Here is a 20,175-nt window from a genome sequence, read left to right on the forward strand (position 1 = left end):
ACTTAATGCTTCATACAGATCAGAAAAGAAAGAGATATGGTTGATGAATTTATAGTTTTTTAAAGATTTCTTTTTATTTTATGTGTTTAAATATTTGCCTGCATGTATGGCACCATGTGCATGAAACACCTATAAAGGGCAGAAGAGAAGGCCAGATCCCCTGGAACTGGGGTTATAGACAATTGTGAGCCACCATGTGGGTGCTGGGAAGAGAACCTGGGTCTTCTGTAAGAGCAAAAAGTGCTCTTAACCACTGAGCCATCTCTCCAGCTACAAACTTAAAGTTATTTATTTTCATATGAATAAAATTAAGCAAGATAATATCCCTGCAATTGAATAAAACCTTTGAAGACCCCAAGATGCCAGATAACTCAGATGTATTAAATTCCTGAAGAAATGTAAAAAAAAAAAAAACAAAACAAAACAAAACCAAAAAAAACTTGAAAAAACTACATAATTTCATAGTAAAATGACACCATTTCTCATTGGATACTGATGATTAAGAACACTGTTACACTCTTAAATTCCTAGAGTTTCTCACACATAAGGGGTTATCATATAATTTTCCCTTTGGGATTAGAACAGACAAAAAGTGATAATACTGACTCTTGTTAGGGAACCTACTATTTGCTGATTAGCCTATTTCAAAGGCTCAGAGAATGATACTAAAATGTTTTATCTCTATGTACATAAGCTATAAAAACCTGTAATTAAGATGACTAATATATGATATTCTTTCACAAAGAAGACTAAGGCATAATTTATTAAGCCACAGTTGTGTTTAATGTTCCTAAACTGCTTATGCAAACAATATTTTTGTATAAATAGGTGTTAAGATAAACAACTTATTTCCTTCTGGGACTTTGAGATTAGAATATAACTAAGCATAGGATGTGTGTATGATTGGCCTCAAATAAAACTTCTGCAACAAGACTTTAAAAAGTCAGCTTGGAGCCGGGCGGTGGTGGCGCATGCCTTTAATCCCAGCACTCGGGAGGCAGAGGCAGGCGGATCTCTGTAAGTTCGAGGCCAGCCTGGTCTACAGCGCGAGATCCAAGAAAGGCGCAAAGCTACACAGAGAAACCCTGTCTCGAAAAAACAAAAAAAAACCAAAACAAAACAAAAAAAAAGAAAAAGAAAAAGTCAGCTTGGTAGATAACTTCCACATACGTTTTCACGGTAGATGCTAAAGGAAGCAACATGTCCTGTATGATGATAGAAGACTCCTGCAAGCTTGCGTGCCAGTTTCCACATGCACCCATCCCTCTTCCTGATGTCCCTTCTACTCCTTCACTGTAAATCACAGCCATGACTGAATATGTTGAGTCCTGTGAGTTCTCTCCTACAAACATTTCAAACCCGAGTTTGTCCTTGAGACCTCCCACACAGTACTAATAATTTATTTTCATGGAAGTAAAATTTCAAATGATGACTTATAGACCTGACTCAAAGATGTGATAATTCCTTGTAAGTAAATTTCAGAAGAATATAATAAATGAGTGATCCATTCTAGTTAACAAACCAGTCATTTAGTATAAATGGTTTGTGGCATAAATTCCAAATTACTAATTAAAGCCAAATGTTAACTCATATACAATCACACAATGAAAATTAGTTTGTTGTAGAATATTATTTATTTAGTTTCTGTTACTTTTGTTTATGTTGCATTTGTTTAACTTTGTGAAGCTGTGTTACTGTGCCTGTCTAAAACACCTGATGGTCTAATAAAGACCTGAATGGCCAATGGCAAGGCAGGAGAAAGGATGGGCGGGGCTGGCAGGCCGAGAGAATAAATAGAAGGAGAAATCTGGGAGGAGGGAGAAGCAGCCAGAGAAGGAGGAGGACTCCAGGCACTAGCCACCCAGATACCCAGCCAGCCATGGAGTAAGAGTAAGATTTACAGAAGTAAGAGAAAAGGAAAAGCCCAGAAGAAAAAGGTAGATGGGATAAGTTAAGAAAAGCTGGCTAGCAACAAGTCAACCTAAGGAGATTTATTTTGGAGCTGGGTGGTGGGTCCCCAAAAAGAGCAAAAACAAACAACAACACTAGTTATCGAAAATAGTTCTTGGAATTCTTTCTCAAGATAATCACAAGACTGTGTGATTGTTTCATTCCTTCTTTAATCTCTTGTGGCCCACAGGGTTTCATGCCCAAATGACATTCTTGCTTCCTGTTTCATGGAGAAAATAAGATCAGACAAGGCTCATTCTTTGTATTCACCATGTTACAGTCTGAATCATTATACCTACAAACTAAAAATGATCCTTCTAAGCACTGCTGTATTTCACCCTATTCTGGCTACTCAAGACCTTTTCTCATTCAGTCCCAAATGAGTAAGTTTATTCAGTTCCAAATGATCAAATTTTTACATCTATAACAGAATTCTCCCATCAGAAGATTATTCATTGGCTGCTCGTCATTTCTTTCATGTGTGCCAGCAGGGCATGTTGAGGATCAGACTTCAGGTCTCAAGGAAGCTCAACAAGCACTGGCTGCCACTGAACTGTACCCCCAAACCTCTACTGTCACATTTCTGTAGTCCTTTTAAGGATACTGCTGGAAGAGTTCATTTCTCTGTGTTGCCTCTCCTTCTTCCTCCTTCCCACAAAGACATTGGTCCCACTGAAATTCTTCCCACTAATCTCAAGGATAACTTGAGCGATACATAATCTTGATTTATGTCTATTATCCTCAAGTAATTATAAATAGTGCACCCCTTCACTCTAAAACTATTCCTACATGGAGATGAGTTACCCACTATGGTTACCCACTAAGGACAATGGTGCTAAAACAATGGTAAAATTTCCGTACTTGATATTACTGCAGAGGCGACTATTACCTCCTTGTGAATTACTTTCTTCTATTAGCTTAAAATTTGTTCTCCTTCAGTAACTTTAGCTTTTTAACATCCTTTGCTAGACACTCATTATTTATCTTACTGATGTGATGAGGATCCAACCCTTTTCCTCATGCTTCAGATGCATGTAGTTCCATGATTTAAACATCCTGTGTAATTAACACTAGAATTCCCATTGCCAGTCAAGCCATCTCTCCTAGACTTCTGACGAGGCTATGAGGCCCCCTTCCTTCAAAGTTTAACAGATATCCTCAGTTTGACATTTGCAAAGACAAACTCCCAACTGCTATACATAACTCTTTTCCTAAACTCTCTGTATGTCAGTTAACAATACTGAGCAGCTATGTAGGTTCACAACTGTAGTGTAATTGTTATCTCTATCTATCTTCCACTGCTCATCCATTCATAAATGTACTGACTCTCTGTTATTACATCTTAAAAAAAAGTATCTTCTGCTAAAACATGAATCTGAGCTACAAGTCTTCCTCTCAGTGACTAAAAAAACCAATTCCTCTTACTCCATACCTACCTCTTACAATTGAGTCTTTACACAGTGATGTGATCACTTTAAAACTTGTTTCTATCTCAAACTCTTGGCAACCCATCACCCTAGGAATAAAATTTCAGATCTTTATCATGGTCTCTGACCTCTCAGAAGTGATCTCCCATGCTCTGACCATCTACTACATTCTAGATATGAATGCATGGCAAGAATACACATGCAGGAAACCATACTTTCTATCATTCTGCCTGGCGCCTTCTCCAGAAGTTTGTAAAACTTGTTTATTTCATCCAAGTTTTTGATCAAATACTTCTTCAACCACAGGCTTGTTCTAATACACTCTACTTCCAATAGTTATTTTGTTTGATCTCTTTTCCCAATTCTGTATTCTCAGTGTATATCATGACAAATTCTTCACGATATTTTTATTAAATAATTGCATGACACATATATGGACATACGAATAAATATAGGTATTCATATATAAATAAATCTGAACATATTGGATCATTGGTAGGCCTCAGGGATTGAACAATAAGTTCTCGCATGACATATATATCTCATATCTGTATAAGTGAAATAAGAATATAATACTAACAATATAGAGAATAAAATTTTTAGCCAGACCATTCAGTTCCAATTCTAGTAGCACTACTCCATGTGCAACCTTGAAGCCACCTAATGACTCTCTATATTACTACTGATCATTTGTAACACAAAAATAACTCCTTATCTGACTGTTACAAATACTGAATGAGTCTAGAGTATGAGAAGCAATTTGAACAATGACAGCTGCCAGAGGAAAGGACTCACACATGTGTAGGGACAAGGCCTATCTTCTGATGCCAGAAGGGCTTAGAAACATGGATTTTAGCTTCTGAAAGATCAGATTAGCTGTCCGAGGTTATTATACCTAGCAAAACTGTCCATGGTAAAAACAAATCAGAGTACTCAGATTATTATACCTACCAAACTGTCCATGTTACAAAGTGACTAAAGCAACTCTTAAATATAAACCAATTCTACAAAAAATACTAGACACTAAAGAAAACAACACACACACACACACACACACACACACACACACACACACATACACACACACACACACTCATGAAACTGCAGTTTAATATATATAATACCAAGACAACTAATCAAAAGCAATATAGGAAAACATGATAAAATGAACAAAAAGAACAAGAACAAACACATCTGTTAATAACAACCTTGAATATTACTTGTCCAAATCCCCAGTAAAAACATACAGAATAGAATACTAGATTAGAAAACGTGATGCGTACTTTGTTACCTCTCAGTAAAACACTTTACCATCAAAGACAGTACCATGTTAGGGTAGAAAGGTATAAAAAAGTATTTAAAACAGATGGAAATAGAAAACAAGCTGGCTAAGCTTTTATTTTAAGAATGTAATTACTTGATATGTGCTGCCCACAGCATATATGTGGAGGACATAAGACCACCTATGGAAGTCAGTTCTCTCCTTCCACGATATGAGTCCAGGGATCAAACACAGGCCATCAGGCATAGAAGGAGGTTACACAATGAGCCATTTCACTCACTCTTGAGTTACTATTCTGATATCTGACAAAACAGACTTAAAACCAAAACTAATCATAAGAGATAAAGGCCATTTCATAAGTAAGGCAACAATCAATCAAGAGCATATTATAATTCTAAATATATATTCAGCAAGCAGAGGTGAACTCAATTTTATAAAGCAAACACTAAAAGATTTGAAGCCATAGATAATCTACCATACAGTTAAGTTAGGCAACTTCAATACCCACACTCACCAATAGAAAGGTCATCCAGACAAAAAAACTCAAGAGAAATATTGGAATTAAATGACACTACTAATCAAATGGACCCAAGAGACATGTATAGAATATTTCACTCAATGCTAGCAAATACATATTATTAGTCAGCAGAACATGGAGCTTTCTGCAAAACAGGTCACATGTTAACACACAAATTAAGCCTCAACAAATATAGGAGAGCTGAAATTACATCTTGTATTCTATCTGAATACAATGGAATAAAGCTAGGCATCAACAAGACAAAATGCAGAAAGTATAAAAACTCATGGAGATTGAACCATATACTATGAACGTTAAAAATGAATCAATAAAAAAATCAAAGAAATAGAAAATATTGCTACAAATGAATGAGAATGAAAACATAACATGCCAAATCTAAGGGATACAATGAAGGCAGTCATACAAGGAAGATACATAGCACTAAATGTAACATCAAAAGTCAGAAAGTACTAAAACAAATGATCTACCAATCTACTATAAGGTTTTGGGAAAATGAGAACCAAGCCAATCATAAAAGCAGTAGATGGGGAAATAATTAAGAGCAGGGCAGAAATTAACGAAATAAAAACAAACAAACAAAAATAAAATAATCAATGAAATGAAGAGTTGGTTACTTGAAAGGATAAGATTAATAAACTCATAGCCAAATTAATGAATGGAAAAAGAAGACTCAATAAAGTAAAATAAAAGATAAAAATGGGGATATTACTAGAGATATCATTAAAATTTTAAAAATGACATAACTTAAAAACTTGTATTCACCAAACTGAAAAACAAAAATATGGTGATATTTTATCTGTACTGAAATGTGATTTTATTTGGTTTTTCGAGACAGGGTTTCTCTGTGTAGCTTTGCGCCTTTCCTGGAACTCACTTGGTAGCCCAGGCTGGCCTCGAACTCACAGAGATCCGCCTGGCTCTGCCTCCCGAGTGCTGGGATTAAAGGCGTGCGCCACCACCGCCCGGCTGTGATTTTATTTGTATGTTAATAAATAAAGTTGCCGGGGGGGTCAGAGCTAATAGTAAGCCATAGTAGAGCTGGGTATTCATGGTGCATGCCTTTAATCCCAGCACTTGGTAGGCAGAACTAGGTAGATCTCTGTGTGGTCAAAGACACAGCCAGCATTGGAGACACATGCCTTTAATCTCAATACCAACCATAGAAGACCTGGAGGTCTGTACAGACAGGCAGTGACGAGGCGGTCATGTGGTTGGGTTTACAACCAATGAGAAGGCAGAGCAGAAAGGCTATATAAAGACAAACACACAGAAAGTAGGTCTCTCTTGGCAGAAGAGGATTGCTGAAGCAGGAAGGGTAAGGCTCTTAGCTCTGACCTCTTGGGCTTTTATCTTTACATTGGCTCTGTGTTTCTTATTTAATAAGACGGTCACTTCTACACAAAAATAAATGGATGAATGTTTTGATATCTATAACAATAAAAATTAGACAAAGATAAAATAAATTTAAAAATCTATAACCAACAGTAAAACTGAATTAAAAGTGCCCCCACCCCAAGGAAAGAAAAAAACCCCAACCACGACTAGATAGATTCACTATAGAGCTCTACCAGACTGTAAAAGGAGAACTAACACAAACACTATTTAAATTATTCCACAAAACAAAGCCAATATTAAAACAAAAGACAAACACAAAATAGAAAATGACAGACATATTTCCATGATGAACATTGATGTAAAAATTCTCAATAAAGTATTTAGAAAACAAATTCAAAATCATATCAAAATAATCATTCATCATAACCAAGTTGGCATCATTTCCCAACACAGGTTTGGTTAAATAAGCCAATAAATAAATGTAAGTCACCATATAAATGGATTTGAAGACAGAAATTATATAACCACCTCAATACATACAGAAAAGGCCATTTACAAAATTCAATACTCTTTCATGATTAAAAAAACATGAGAGGCTAGGGGTGGAAAAAGGATACTTCAACATAATAAACTATATACTACAAACCTATATTTAATATCACAATAAATGGAGGAAAAACTCAAAGCATTTCTACTAAGATGGGAAAGAACATAAGTATGTACACTCTCTATTCAATGTAGTGGTTGAAGACTTAGCTAGAGCAATAAGACAAGAGAAAGGGGGAAAGGAGGAGCATATAAGAAAAGAAGAAATCAGACTTTCCTTATTTGCATAATATGATCCTATAAAAGAGACATTAAAGGTGTTACTAAAAAATTCTTAGAGCTGATAAGCACTTTCATCAAAGTGGTAATTTATAAATTTACACAAAAAATTCAGTAGCTTGATCAATGACAAACATACTGAAAAAGAAATCAAACAATTCCATTCACAATAGCCTAAAAATAAGCAAACAAACAAGCCATCGAATCTTAGAACAAACCCAACCAAGGATCTGAACAATCTTTACAATGAAAACCTTTAAAACACTGATGAAAGAAATTGAAGAAGACACTGAGAAATGGAAAGAAACCTTTAATCATTAATTAGAAGAAGTAATATTGTAAAAATTACAATCACACCAAAAGCAACCTGTAGGCAGAGGTTTCTCTCCTGCCTGCCTGTTCCCAAATACCCAGCAGCCACTTCCCAAATAATTGAATGAAAGGCTTAGCATTATTTATAAATGCTTGGTCGGTAGCTCAGACTTATTACTAACTATATTTTACACTTAACTATGGTTAGCCAGATGGCTTGGTACCTTTTCTCAGTGTGGCATTCTCATCTTGCTTCCTCTGCTTCTGGCTGGCAACTTCTGAATCTGCCCTTCCTCTTCCCAGAATTCTCCTAGTCCAGTCACCCCGCCTATACTTCCTACCTGGCTACTGGCCAATCAGCATTTTATTAAACCAATTCAAGTAACAAATCTTTACAGTGTACAAGAGCATTATCACACAGTAGAAACCTGTATATTCAATGCAACCCCAATCAAGTTCCATGACTTTGTCAAACAATAGGAAAATCATTTGGTAATAAAGAGACTCTAGATAGCCAAAACAATCTTGAACAAAAAAAAAAAATCCTTCTAGGGGTGTTAGCATGCCTTACTTACAGAACCACAGTAATAAAGATAAAATGGCACTGTCACAAAACAGACATATAGACTACTGTAACAGAACAGAGATCTAAATAAAAAGTCTAAATAACTATATCGATCTGAGTTTTACCAAAAATACACACTGGAGAAAATACAGCCTCTTCAACAAATGACACTGGGGAAACCATACACGTACATGTAGAAGAATGAAATTGGATTCTCATCACTCATCATGCACAAAACTCAACTTTGAATGGACTGAGGAACTCAACATAAGACCTGATAACCTGAAACTGCTGGAGGAAACAATATAGAAAACACATCAACATATGCATGTGGGTAAGAACTTTCTGGATAGGAGTCTGGTATCAAAGGTAATAACAACTGATAGATTGGATATCATGAAATTATAAAGACTATAGCAAAGGAAACCACTGATTGAGTAAAGAGGTAGTAGCCTACAAAATGGGAGAAAATCTTTGTCTATTCCACTTCTGACAGAGGATTAGCATTCAGAAAAAGATCAAGAAAACAACTCAATTAAAAAGTAGACTACGGAATTAAACAGCCTCTTCAACAAATGACACTTCTACATACACGTACATGTAGAAGAATGAAATTGGATTCTCATCACTCAAAGAAAAAATATGAATAGCTAGGAAACATTTTAAAAGGGGCTCACCATGCGTAGCCATCAGGGACATGTAGATTAAAGTCATGTAGTATTCTATCTCACCTCAGTCTAAATGGGTATCATCAAGAATACAACTCAGAACAAGTATTCATGTAGCAGTGAGGAAGGGGCATCCTTGTAGACTGTTGGTGAAGGTGTAAGCTAGTGAGTCCATTTTGGAAATAAATCTCAAGATTTCTTTAAAAAAAAAAAAGATATAAAACTACTATCTATACCTAACTACGCAGGAAAACAATTCCATATCCTACTATGACACTTTCATAACCATGTTCAATACTGACCTATTCACAATAGCTAAGACACAGAATCAGCCTAGGTATCTATTAATTGATTAATGGATAATGAAAATGTGGTCCATATGCACAACGAAATTCTATATGGCTATAAAGAAAAATGAACTTATGCAATTTCAGGTAAATGAAAGAAAGTTGAACAAGTAAAACTGTGTGTCCAGAAAGCCAGGTGCTGCATGTGCTCTCTCATATGCAGATGCTGGGCTCCTTAGTTCTATGTGTCTGACATGGGCTGCCTGGTGAAACAAGGTAGTTAGGAAGAGGTCTGTGGGGTCAGCAGAACACAGGTAACATCAAAGGAGAGGCGGGTAATATTGGGGGTGAAAAGGGTTAAACAGGGAATGGGATTAGGAGGATAGGGGAAATAAAGGTATGGGAGGGGGAGGGTTAACCAAAATGAAGGATTCGGAAAAAAAAACATATGGAAACCTAATATTTCCTAAACCAATTTTAAAAATATGACAATACTTCATAGTGAGATACCTTGCATTATTAGATAATCTACTCCTAGAAGCAATGAGACACTAAACAAAATCCCAGAAGGCAGTATGGGACACTTTGTAGGTTGGGGAGGCTTCAGAGATTCCCACTACAATACAGGCTCTTGCTTTTCTTGGTTGCCTGCCAGAACTATATAAGACCCTATTGTTGAAGACTCCATATACCTTAGTTGCAGGATACAGAGAAATCAAACTGGAACTGAGTTGGAAAACTCCTCACGGATGGCTAGCTATCAAAGTGTTGGAAGGTACTATGCAGGCTTCCAGGGTAGAAAAGACATCAAGGATCTAACCCAGCCATGAACTTTATGAACTACAGCATCAACCTGCCAGACATGACATATCCACATGCATAATAGTACCATAACTGTTATGGGGGAAACCAATTTTTTTTATTAGATTTCAGACCTACTCCATAGAAGGGAAATCATTCCTAGTACTGTAAACCTAATAAAAAAATCTATTTCTCAGACAGTCATAGGTAGGCCCTTTGAGACCCTATTAGGTCTGGTCTTTAGATAAATAGAAATAACATCAATCTTCTCTTTACAGTGAATGGTAGTTAATTCAAAAACTCATGGCTGCTAAAGATACTGAGAATAGGGGACAAATAAGGGCTCATTCATAATCAAGCCATTCATACTCCCCTGTCTAAGGCTTGGGAACACTGTGGAAAAGGCAATGGAAAGAATTTAAGAGCTGAAAGATAGGAAGCTGGGTAGAGAAACCCTATCCCCTTGGCACAGCACAACCAATGTTTCTTGTGGCATACCTACACAAGATCAGCTTTTTCAATAGTCAGTCATGGTTGGGAGGAGCTTATGGGACCTTGCCCCTTCACATTAAACTACTGGCTCCTGAAAGAAGCCATCATCTTCAGATGTGCAGCCATGAGACACCCACAAAGCTTCAACTGATAATCCCAACCCTATGGCCACACAGATGGCACTGGTCAAAGTCAAAAACACACAGACAGAAAGATGTCAATGTGGGAAGAGTTTACTAGGAAAGAGACAGGACCAGGAAAGGAAGAAAACAAGAGGATGGGCTGAGTGTGCACCTCTGAGTGTGTCAACAGGAGTGTCAGTGTGTTTACTCTCATATGGATGTCTTTCAGAGTAAACCTTCACAGCACTGAAGTATAAATCCTTCACAGTTTTCCTAATGAGAATAAGAACATTTTTGTTTTGAGGGAAAAAAATGAAGCACTAAGGTCCTAGAAGTAAAAGTAACAAGATAGATAAAAGGTTTATCTGTTGTTTGACTTGTAAAAAGATGACTTGTAGAAAGGAATGTGTGGGGGGAAAAAAACTGAGAAAATTTTGTTTTGAGGGCTGTTGGTGCTGGGTTCTATAAGAAAGCAGGCTGAATAAGCCATATGGAGTAAGTCAGTAAACAGCACCCCTCCATGGCCTCTGATTCAGCTCCTGCCTCTAGGGTCCTGCCCTGTCCTGACATCCTTTGATGACGAACAGTGCTATGGAAGTGTAAGCCAAATAAACCTTTTCCTTCCCAACTTGCTTTTTGGTCATAGTGTTTTGTTACAACAATAGTAATCCTAACTAAGACATATGTGGAAGCTAGTTTTGTGTGTGTATGTGTGCACACATGCACGTGTGTGTATGCATGACACATGAAAGTAACAGATGGACTACAAAGAGGGAGGAAGTCTAAAGGAAGAGAGAGAGGAAATAGAGACTAAGAGGAAGAAAGATAGGAAGCAAGGAGGAGGGATAAGGGTTGAGGTAATATGAGGGAAGTACAATAATACTATATGTATGTATGTATATGTTATAATGAAACCCATTATTCATACACTAAAAAATTAATGGAAAAGTAATTTTAGTAAAAAGATAATTTTAGATTTCATCTAAAATCTAACTACATGAATTTTTAAATGCATTTTTAATCAAACTAAAAGTAAATTTTTAAGAAAGGAAAAATCAGATATCCTCTACATGAAGTTCAATAACAGAAACTTTGGGGAAATCATACCTCATCCGTGTTATAGATTATCTGGAGACCTGAAGAAATCATTTCCACCAGGTAAAGGAGAAAGAGAGATACTGCATTTATCTGAAAACAAATAGCAACAGTTAGTAGTTAAAGGAAAGAATGAAAACATGATGATATGAAATTAAATACATATGCTGTCATTTTCCCCAATAGTGCCAGACAAAAATAATTTTTTCCTATCACTAAATTAAAGCTATGAACCCAATATAGAACAAGAAAAGCAGCGTTATAAATGGCATGCTAAAGTCCCCAATTCACAGTGCTGGTTAACAGACACATGGCTGGTTTGAGAAGGCTGTATGGAGAATTCTTAGCATGGTTCCTCTAACATTTGTTTCCTTCAGTTTTCAAATTCTGAATCTAAAGCTCTTCTTTTTGGAATAGTTGTGCCCCAGAGGAACTAATATAATACCATCCATTTGAAATACATGCAAATGAAAAAGCTATTTGCAAAACAAGACATCACACCTCCACCAAGACACTGTAAACAATGAGGAGTGCATCTTGAAAACAGTCTCATTAGGAAACAGAATTTATGGCAACAAAGGAATGTGCTACCTTTAATTATTGGTATGCTATATAATTTACAACTACTCATGAAAAATGTTAAGAACACATGAAACTATTAGTGTATTAAATGCATGCTTTATTTGATCTAAACAATAAACAATGCTTCCTAATTTAACCATAAAGCATTCATAGTAGAATATATGAAGCAGGAAAGTACAGTCTCCAATATGGACACATCTTGAGTGACAATTAAATTTCAATGTCAACTTGACTAGACACAAGGACACCTGGGTAGCTAGGAAAACACTGCCTCCAGATGGGGAACAAAAAGGCAGAGGAGGGCAAATTCTTGCTTTCTTTGCCAGGGCTAGGATACTCTTCTGGCTTCAATGTTAAACTCTAGGTTCTCTACTTTTGTGGTTCTAGGGCTCACACATCATATGTCCTTTCCCACCTTTTGGTCCTTTGGCCTCTAACTTGAGGACCACACTTTCAGACGTGGAATGTGCTTCACCACTTGAATCTTTGGTATTCCTTGTAGATAGGCTGTTGTAGGACTTAGCATCAATAATCACATAAACAGCAAGGTGTGCTGGTGCATGCCTGTAATTCCACCATTTGGATGGCTAAGTTCAGCTACACAGCTAGTGTGAATAATAGTGAGATCTTATTTCTTAAGTGAAATTAATAAAAATTTATATGAGCCATTTCCCAAATATTACCTACAGACACAAGTCTGAACATACCTGATCTCAAGTACATATGCAAGTCTATCCTTTCCTCCATCCCTCTTGGCTCCTTGAATCTGGAGCACATTCGGTAATATATCTTGAATCAAACCAAAGTTTCTCCAACATCCTATCTTATATGATTGCATTTAAATTTGGAATATGAAGAATAGGCAGTCTGTAGAGGCATAAAGTGAACTACAGGTTGCTTAGGGCACTTCAGGGAAAATGGAGAGTAGCAGATTTTGCTTTGAGTTTGAGAGTGAAGAAATGTTCTAAATTTGAGTGTGGTAGTTGTTGTATAACTTAGAATATACTAAAAACACAGAATGGTACACCTTAAATAGGTAAACTATATGGCATACAAATTATATCTCAATTAAGTTGTTATTAAATAAATAAGATTAAAACAAAACTATGTCAGGATACTGTAAAGAAGTTAAAAAGAACAAGTAAGCGAGGTGTAGCTTGCATTTATATGTAAAAGATTACCATTCCCTAACTGTGCTGCTGGTTTGCTTTCCCCTAACATTTCTCTAATTTTCACTGAGTTATAACAGGAAGCTGGGGCAGAAAATTCCTGGTGCCTTTCCAAGCCTTGGACAAAGTAGCCTTGTGCCACTAAGACACTGCTGCGGGCCCTCACAGAACCCAGGCCTATTTCGGAGGTCTCCATAGCTCCTGGCACCCCAGAAGGCAAGCTTGTCAAAGTACCATCCAGGAAGATAGAGTAGCTAGGTTTGGGCCTTGTCGATCAGCATAAGTTTGTGAACATCCTTCCTCAGCACATGCCAGAGAAGAGTTTTCCCTACTGGGAAGCTCATTCAGAAATCTCCTAGCACTGAGAACAGCCTGCCAGGAATGACTTCAAAGAAATTCCATTCCTGTGGACAGAGTTACAGGAGCACTTAGAAGCAGCAGAGAATTTTATGCTTGCACTTTTAGGATACACATGCGAGGAAATGCCAATAACTAGGACACTATGGCAGATTTAGTTTAATGCCCACAATGCAAGAGGCACCAAGTTTAAATTCTGGATTACAAAATAAAACAGATGAAGCTGAGTCCCAGCTACCTGAGAGGCTGAGGCAGGGAGCATCTTTGATCCCAGGAGTTTACCACTAGTCAGTGCACTAAAAAGACCCCATCTCTTAAAATATAAACAAACAAACAAAAAACCCAACAAAAACAAAAACGTAAAGAAAGAAAATAAATACATTGAAGCAGATTAAAAACGGACAGACCAATGGACCTTAACTCATTGCAAACATTTTTACAATCAACTGATTTTTTTGACAAAGGTAATGGTAATATACTAAAAAGAAAGTTTCTGTAATAACCAGCACTGAGAAAAGTATAAGCTCACGTGCCGGAGGAAGAAATCTGACCCCTCACTCTTCATGTGCACAGTTAATTCCCAACAGAACAATGAGTTAAATGTAAAGCACAGAACTATAAAATCACTGAAAGGAAACACAGGGAAATGTTCCACATTGGTCTAGGCAAAGGCTTTTGCGTGTGTGTGTGTGTGTGTGTGTGTGTGTGTGTGTGTGTGTGTGTGTGTGTGTGTGTGTGTATGTGCGTGCGCGCGTGCGCGCGCACACATGGGAGGGGTGGGGGGGGTGGGAGTGGGGTGGGGAGGTTAGCCATTGACTCCAAAGCACAAGCAGCAAACCAACAATAAAGAGAAACTACAGAATGAGAGAATCTGTACTATTCACCACAATAAGGGATTAATTTCTAGGATATATAAGGAAAACAATGCAACAATAACAAAATAATACAATTTAATAATAACTTAAATAGACAACACTCAAAAAGAACATAAAAATGAACAATAAATACAAGCAATAATAGGAAAGGTAAATCAAAATGATAATTAGATACCATCTTATCCCAGTTAGAATGACTACTATCAAAAAGACAAAAGATGAATGTGAAGAGAGGGAAACTCTCATACGGGGAGAATGTAAAACAGTGTAGCCTTCATAGAAAATACTATGGGGTTCCTAAAAGCAACAGCAGCAACAACAAAAACCTAGAACTATATTCTTATGTGTATATTAAAAAGACAGAAATCAACACGCCTAAGTGACATCTAAACTCAGAAGCTCATTATAGCACTATTCACAACTGTCAAGACACAAAACTTGGGCTGTTGATGGACGGGCAAAGAAAAAGTGGGATATATACACACAATTCAGTATTACTCAGCCATGAGAAAGTGAAATTCTGTCATTTGTGCAACATGAGTGGACTAGAGGACATATGTGAAGCCAGAGACAGAATGACAACTGATGTCTGTTCTCATATATGGATGCTAACTAGGCCATCTCAAAGCAGAGCCTAGAGTAGTGGTTACCAGAGACCTCAGAAAGCTGTGGAAATGGGGGTAAAGAGAGGAGTGCTAGCTGGCATGCTGGTGTAATCGAACAGGAAGAATAACTTTAAATGTTCTTAACATAGCAGGTTAGCTACTGTTGACAAAAAGTGAGTGGTATTTGAAAATAACTATTAAGAAAGACTTTGAATGTCTGCCACACCAAGAAATTTTAAGTGTCTGAAATAATTGATATGCCAGTTATCTTGATCTGATCATTGTATCTATTTATTGAAATTACATACAGGATCCCATGAATATACAGTGTTTACCAATTAAAAAATATTTTTCATTATACTTATTTCCCCAAAGAATTAAAATGGTAAATGTGAACAGCAACAACAACAACAACAAAAATATCAATTCTACTCTTTTGAGAGGACTACTCTTTTTTGACGTAGGCTGTTAAAGCCTTCTTATAAATTTAGTAATCCTTAGGATTTAAACTCTACTACATTTTAGCTCTTTGTCTATGTGCATGTATACATACACAGTACATGTGTGAGGTCAGAGGTCAGATTTTCAGAGTTGGTTCTCTCTTTCCCAGGTCATTAGGTTGGGTGGCAGGTACCTTTACATACTGAGCCATCTCTCTAACCCAAAGTTTATTTGTTTAAAGGAAAGTTAATGTTACACACTTTTTATTTTGATTTTACTAATCTATAGCAAAGATTTTAGAAAATACATTTAACTTCATCATCATTAAAAACAAACAAAAGTTTCTGCTACATAGAAATGGGTACAGTAAGCCAGGTGGTGGTTGCACACGCCTTTAATCCCAGCACTCAGGAGGCAGAGCCAGGAGGATCTCTATGAGTTCAAGGCCAGCCTGGTCTACAGAGTGAGATCTAGGACAGGCACCAAAGTTACACAGAGAAACCCTGTCTCGAAAAACCAAAAAAAAAAAAAAAAAAAAAAGAAAAGAAATGGGTACAGCATTTTCTGTGTTTGGAGACAGCATATGAAAGTTTGGAATTCTTCCAAATTTATAAACAAGCTTTCATTTCTGAAGGTAAGTTTCCATCTTCTAAGTAGAAATAATAATACAATCCACTCAACTGATTCACTAATTTAATAAGATATTTAAAACAGGGTGGGGAAACTATAGAAAAGAGAAACTTCAGTTGGAGAGATAGTTCAGCTGGTAATGTGCCTGCCATGTATGAGGACATAGTGATCTCCAGAACCCATGCTGAATGTGGTAGAACCCGCTTGTAATCCCAGTGCTGGGAGGCAAAAAATAGACAGATCCCTGGGGCTCAGTAGCTAGCCCACCCAGCCGAATCAGTGAGCACTAAAGCAATGGCAGACCCTATCTCAAGTTGGATAGTGCCCAGGTAACTACACTGGAGGATGTCCCTGGCCTCTGTATGCAATAATGTACTATATATAGATGTATGTGCATGCACACCTGTAAGTGTATGTGCACACACAAGAAAAACTCTTATTTTTAGTAAGGAATATATGATTAATAAGTACCTTATTCCAAAATAACAACACACAGGTAACCCAAAAGAAAATCTGTTAAGGATAAGTAGTATATATAATATTTATATCTTACAAGCAAGCCACAAGATATCCATCTTAAAATACAGAGATATGGGGGTGGTAGTGAAAACAAAGCAAAAAATTCTATGATACACTGTTAGCATAGGTATAGAATTTAACAGAACACAAAGCTGTTAGGTCTCAAAAATGTCTGTGATATTCCCATAGAAGTGTTTAGCCTTACTGGGGGTTGATATACTAAAAATGATCAGTGGTCCAACAAAATTCTAAATAATTGTTACACCCCTGTGTGGGAGACCAGCCCCCACACTTATTTACCCCAGGAACTCTTGAGGAATGAGGAATAAGAGACTTAGTTAGAAACAGGGAGAAGAGAAACAGAGAGAAAACACAGGATAGACTCGGGTGGTCCTAGATGCTTATCCAGCAGCCCAGAGCTTTATTCCAAAGGTCTATTTATAACAATGCCAAGGGGTGGAGCAAAAGACGCCCCCTTGCTAGTTACAGTCACCTGGTCCCCAGGCCCATGGTCCAATCAACCTCTTATGCAGTCCTGCTAAGTACAGCCACTAGGAAACCTAGTGGGCTACAACACCCCTGTCGATGCCTTTTATTTTCAAGTGTAGAGATTCTTTTAAATATATAATTAAGCTTCACTTACTGAAGAAAAAGTAGGCATGCACCTTCCAAAGAGAAATAACCCATCTGATCACTCCATGAACTTGGTCTGCTTTAGTATTCCATGACAGCATTTCCTTCAGCCTTGTCAATTACCAATGAAATTTCTTTTCCATTTCAGGGTTCATTTACTTTTCTATTTTCAAGCTATGAAATTTACTTTGAAAAAGTGTAAGCAGCCTCAAACATGCCATGATATGAAATGCAAATGGTAGAGAAATAAATCTTTAATTTTTCTTTTACCTGAAGATGGCCATATTCTTCATAGGTGAGCAACTCGTCTCCTGTGTGCACACTGAAGATGGAATGAAGACACGTTGTGGGCCGTGGATCTTGCTTAAATTGCTGGACCTACAATCAAATATAAAATATGAATGATGCTCATTCACGTACTCATTTAAAATTAAGAATGCTAGTTATTTTCAAGCAGTTTTTTATAAGGAAAGCTAAAGCTTATAGGTTGGGGAATGAACAAAGTAGAAATATCACCCTTTCTAAGGAACTGTAATAGACAAAGTTCATAATGACTAACTTATTAGAGTGAACATAATTGTCAAGTGATGGTAGTTCACAGCATGGAATTCGAATGGAGTAGGGAGCACGATGTGAACATGACAGTAACAGTTTGTTGCAATATTTTACATACTACTTGATTGAGTTTTTACATTTTATTTATAGTGTGTGAGTACAGTGTGTGTGTGTGTGTGTGTGTGTGTGTATGTGTGTGTGTGTGTGTGTGTGTGTGTGTGTGTGTGTGTGTGTGTGGTGGTTTGAATGTCATTGGCCCCCATAAGCTCATAGGGAGTGGCACTATTAGGAGATGTGACTTCGTTGGAGTAGGTATAGAATTGTTGGAGTGTGTCACTGTGGGGGTGGGCTTTGAGGTCTCATATGTGCTTAAGCCATGCCCAGTGTCTCAGACAACTTCCTGTTGCCTGCAGGTCAATATGTAAGAAGTCTCAGCTCCTTCTCCAGCACCATGTCTGCATGCATGCTGCCTTGCTTCCCACCATGATGATAATGAAATGAACCTCTGAACTGTAAGCCACCCAAAAGAAATGTTTTCCTTTGTAAGAGTTGCCGTAGTCATGGTGTCTCTTCACAGCAATAGAAACTCTAAGACAGTGTGCATACATGTGCCACACATGCTATTGAAAGTTAGAAGACAACTGTGGGAGTCAGCTCTCTCTTTCCATCATGTGAGACCTGAGAAATGAACTTAGGTCATCAAGTTTGGTGGCAGGCACCTTTACCTGCTGAGCCACTTTGCCAGCTAATCTTATTTGATTTTGAGTAAAATATATATTTCTTATGTAAAATAAGGTCCTTGTGATAGTACTCAACTACACAGTTACCTGGAAACGCTTAACATGACAGTCAAATGGAAAAGTACTTTAGACTATATTTTAATGCAGCTAAGTTTCCAAACTTCAGATTTGACTTCTTTCTCTAAGGATAACACATTTTCACTATGGTATAGCAAATACATTTTCATTTGTCATCCAGACATAATTACCAAGGTAACAATTCTATGAAGATATAGAACACATTTTTATTTACTAATCACATATAATTTGCTTTGTTTTTTTCTCCCCAGTTTGCTGTCTCTTGCTATGTTTGCCAATCTGGTCTCAAATAACAAGCTGAGGGGATCTATCTACTTCTCTGGAGTAGCTGAGACTATGGACCAATGCTCCTACCTTAATCACTGTAGATTACAAAGTATGAATTCTAAACAATCCAAGAGATAACTCCAAAGACAGAAACATCCATCCCCTTTCAGGGCATGCTCAATTGAATTACATTTACTGATGCCAATGTTCATTCCATGAACTTGTTAAAATGAACTACTGACCCTAAGGAAAACTCATGGGAACTCAAATTCATAGTGAAGTCAGATGTAGGTAACCTGGGGGCCCACTACTTGCTAGTGGTCTCTGAAGTCAGCAACAGTTTCAGAATACTGAGCCTTCAGCCTCCAGAATCTCCACTGAGTCCAGGTAGTTGCTGGTAGAACTAAATGAAACAGCAGAATGCTGGATGTCTCAGAATGAAGATTTGCTTGGTGTTAAACATCCATACAGTAGATATTAGAAGTAATGTGAATAAAGAAAGGTTCTCCTTTGTTCACTCTGATATGACCCTAGAAACTACCCTGTCCAAAATGGTAGCCACTTTTTACAAGTGACTAATCAAATTATAATTAATTAAAATTGAGTCAGTTAAGAGATCTACATTCCAGGAAGTAGTAAGTAGATTTCAGGCCATATTTCAGTTTCTCCATAGCCACATAGGGGAACTGTATATGCTCAATATGGACACAGAGCATTTCCATCATGACAAAAAGTTTTAATCTAGGACTGAGACACCTGGCCTCATTGTAGTTGGTTGTTTTTACTCTTTGTGCTCTTTACTCTTTTGGGGGCCCACCTCCCAGCTCCCATATAAATCATATACAGAGACTTATTATAACTTATGAATGCCTGGCCCTAGTTTGGCTTGTTTCCAGCCAGCTTTTCTTAACTTAAATTATCCCAGCTACTTTTTGCTTCTGGGCTTTTTCCTTTTCTTATTTCTGTATATCTTACTTTCACGGCTGGCTGTGTAGCTGGGTGGCTGGCCCATAGCTTCCTCCTCT

At 37.2% G+C, this 20,175-nt stretch overlaps 1 protein-coding gene across 4 annotated transcripts in view; it reads right to left on the bottom strand.

Moving 5' to 3' along the window:
• Phkb (phosphorylase kinase regulatory subunit beta) overlaps positions 1–20,175 on the bottom strand; it is a 207,849-nt gene that overhangs the window by 131,535 nt on the left and 56,139 nt on the right. For all 4 annotated transcript variants that reach the window (XM_052729028.1, XM_052729030.1, XM_052729031.1 and 1 more), the window contains 2 exons: positions 17,781–17,888; positions 11,712–11,792 (listed from right to left, as the gene is read on the bottom strand). In XM_052729028.1, coding sequence (XP_052584988.1) covers positions 11,712–11,792; positions 17,781–17,888 — 189 coding nt within the window. The remainder of the gene's footprint in view (positions 1–11,711; positions 11,793–17,780; positions 17,889–20,175) is intronic.

Source organism: Peromyscus californicus, unplaced genomic scaffold (assembly GCF_007827085.1).
Source record: "Peromyscus californicus insignis strain IS unplaced genomic scaffold, ASM782708v3 Scaffold_8__1_contigs__length_139910024, whole genome shotgun sequence".
Taxonomy (NCBI): domain Eukaryota; kingdom Metazoa; phylum Chordata; class Mammalia; order Rodentia; family Cricetidae; genus Peromyscus; species Peromyscus californicus.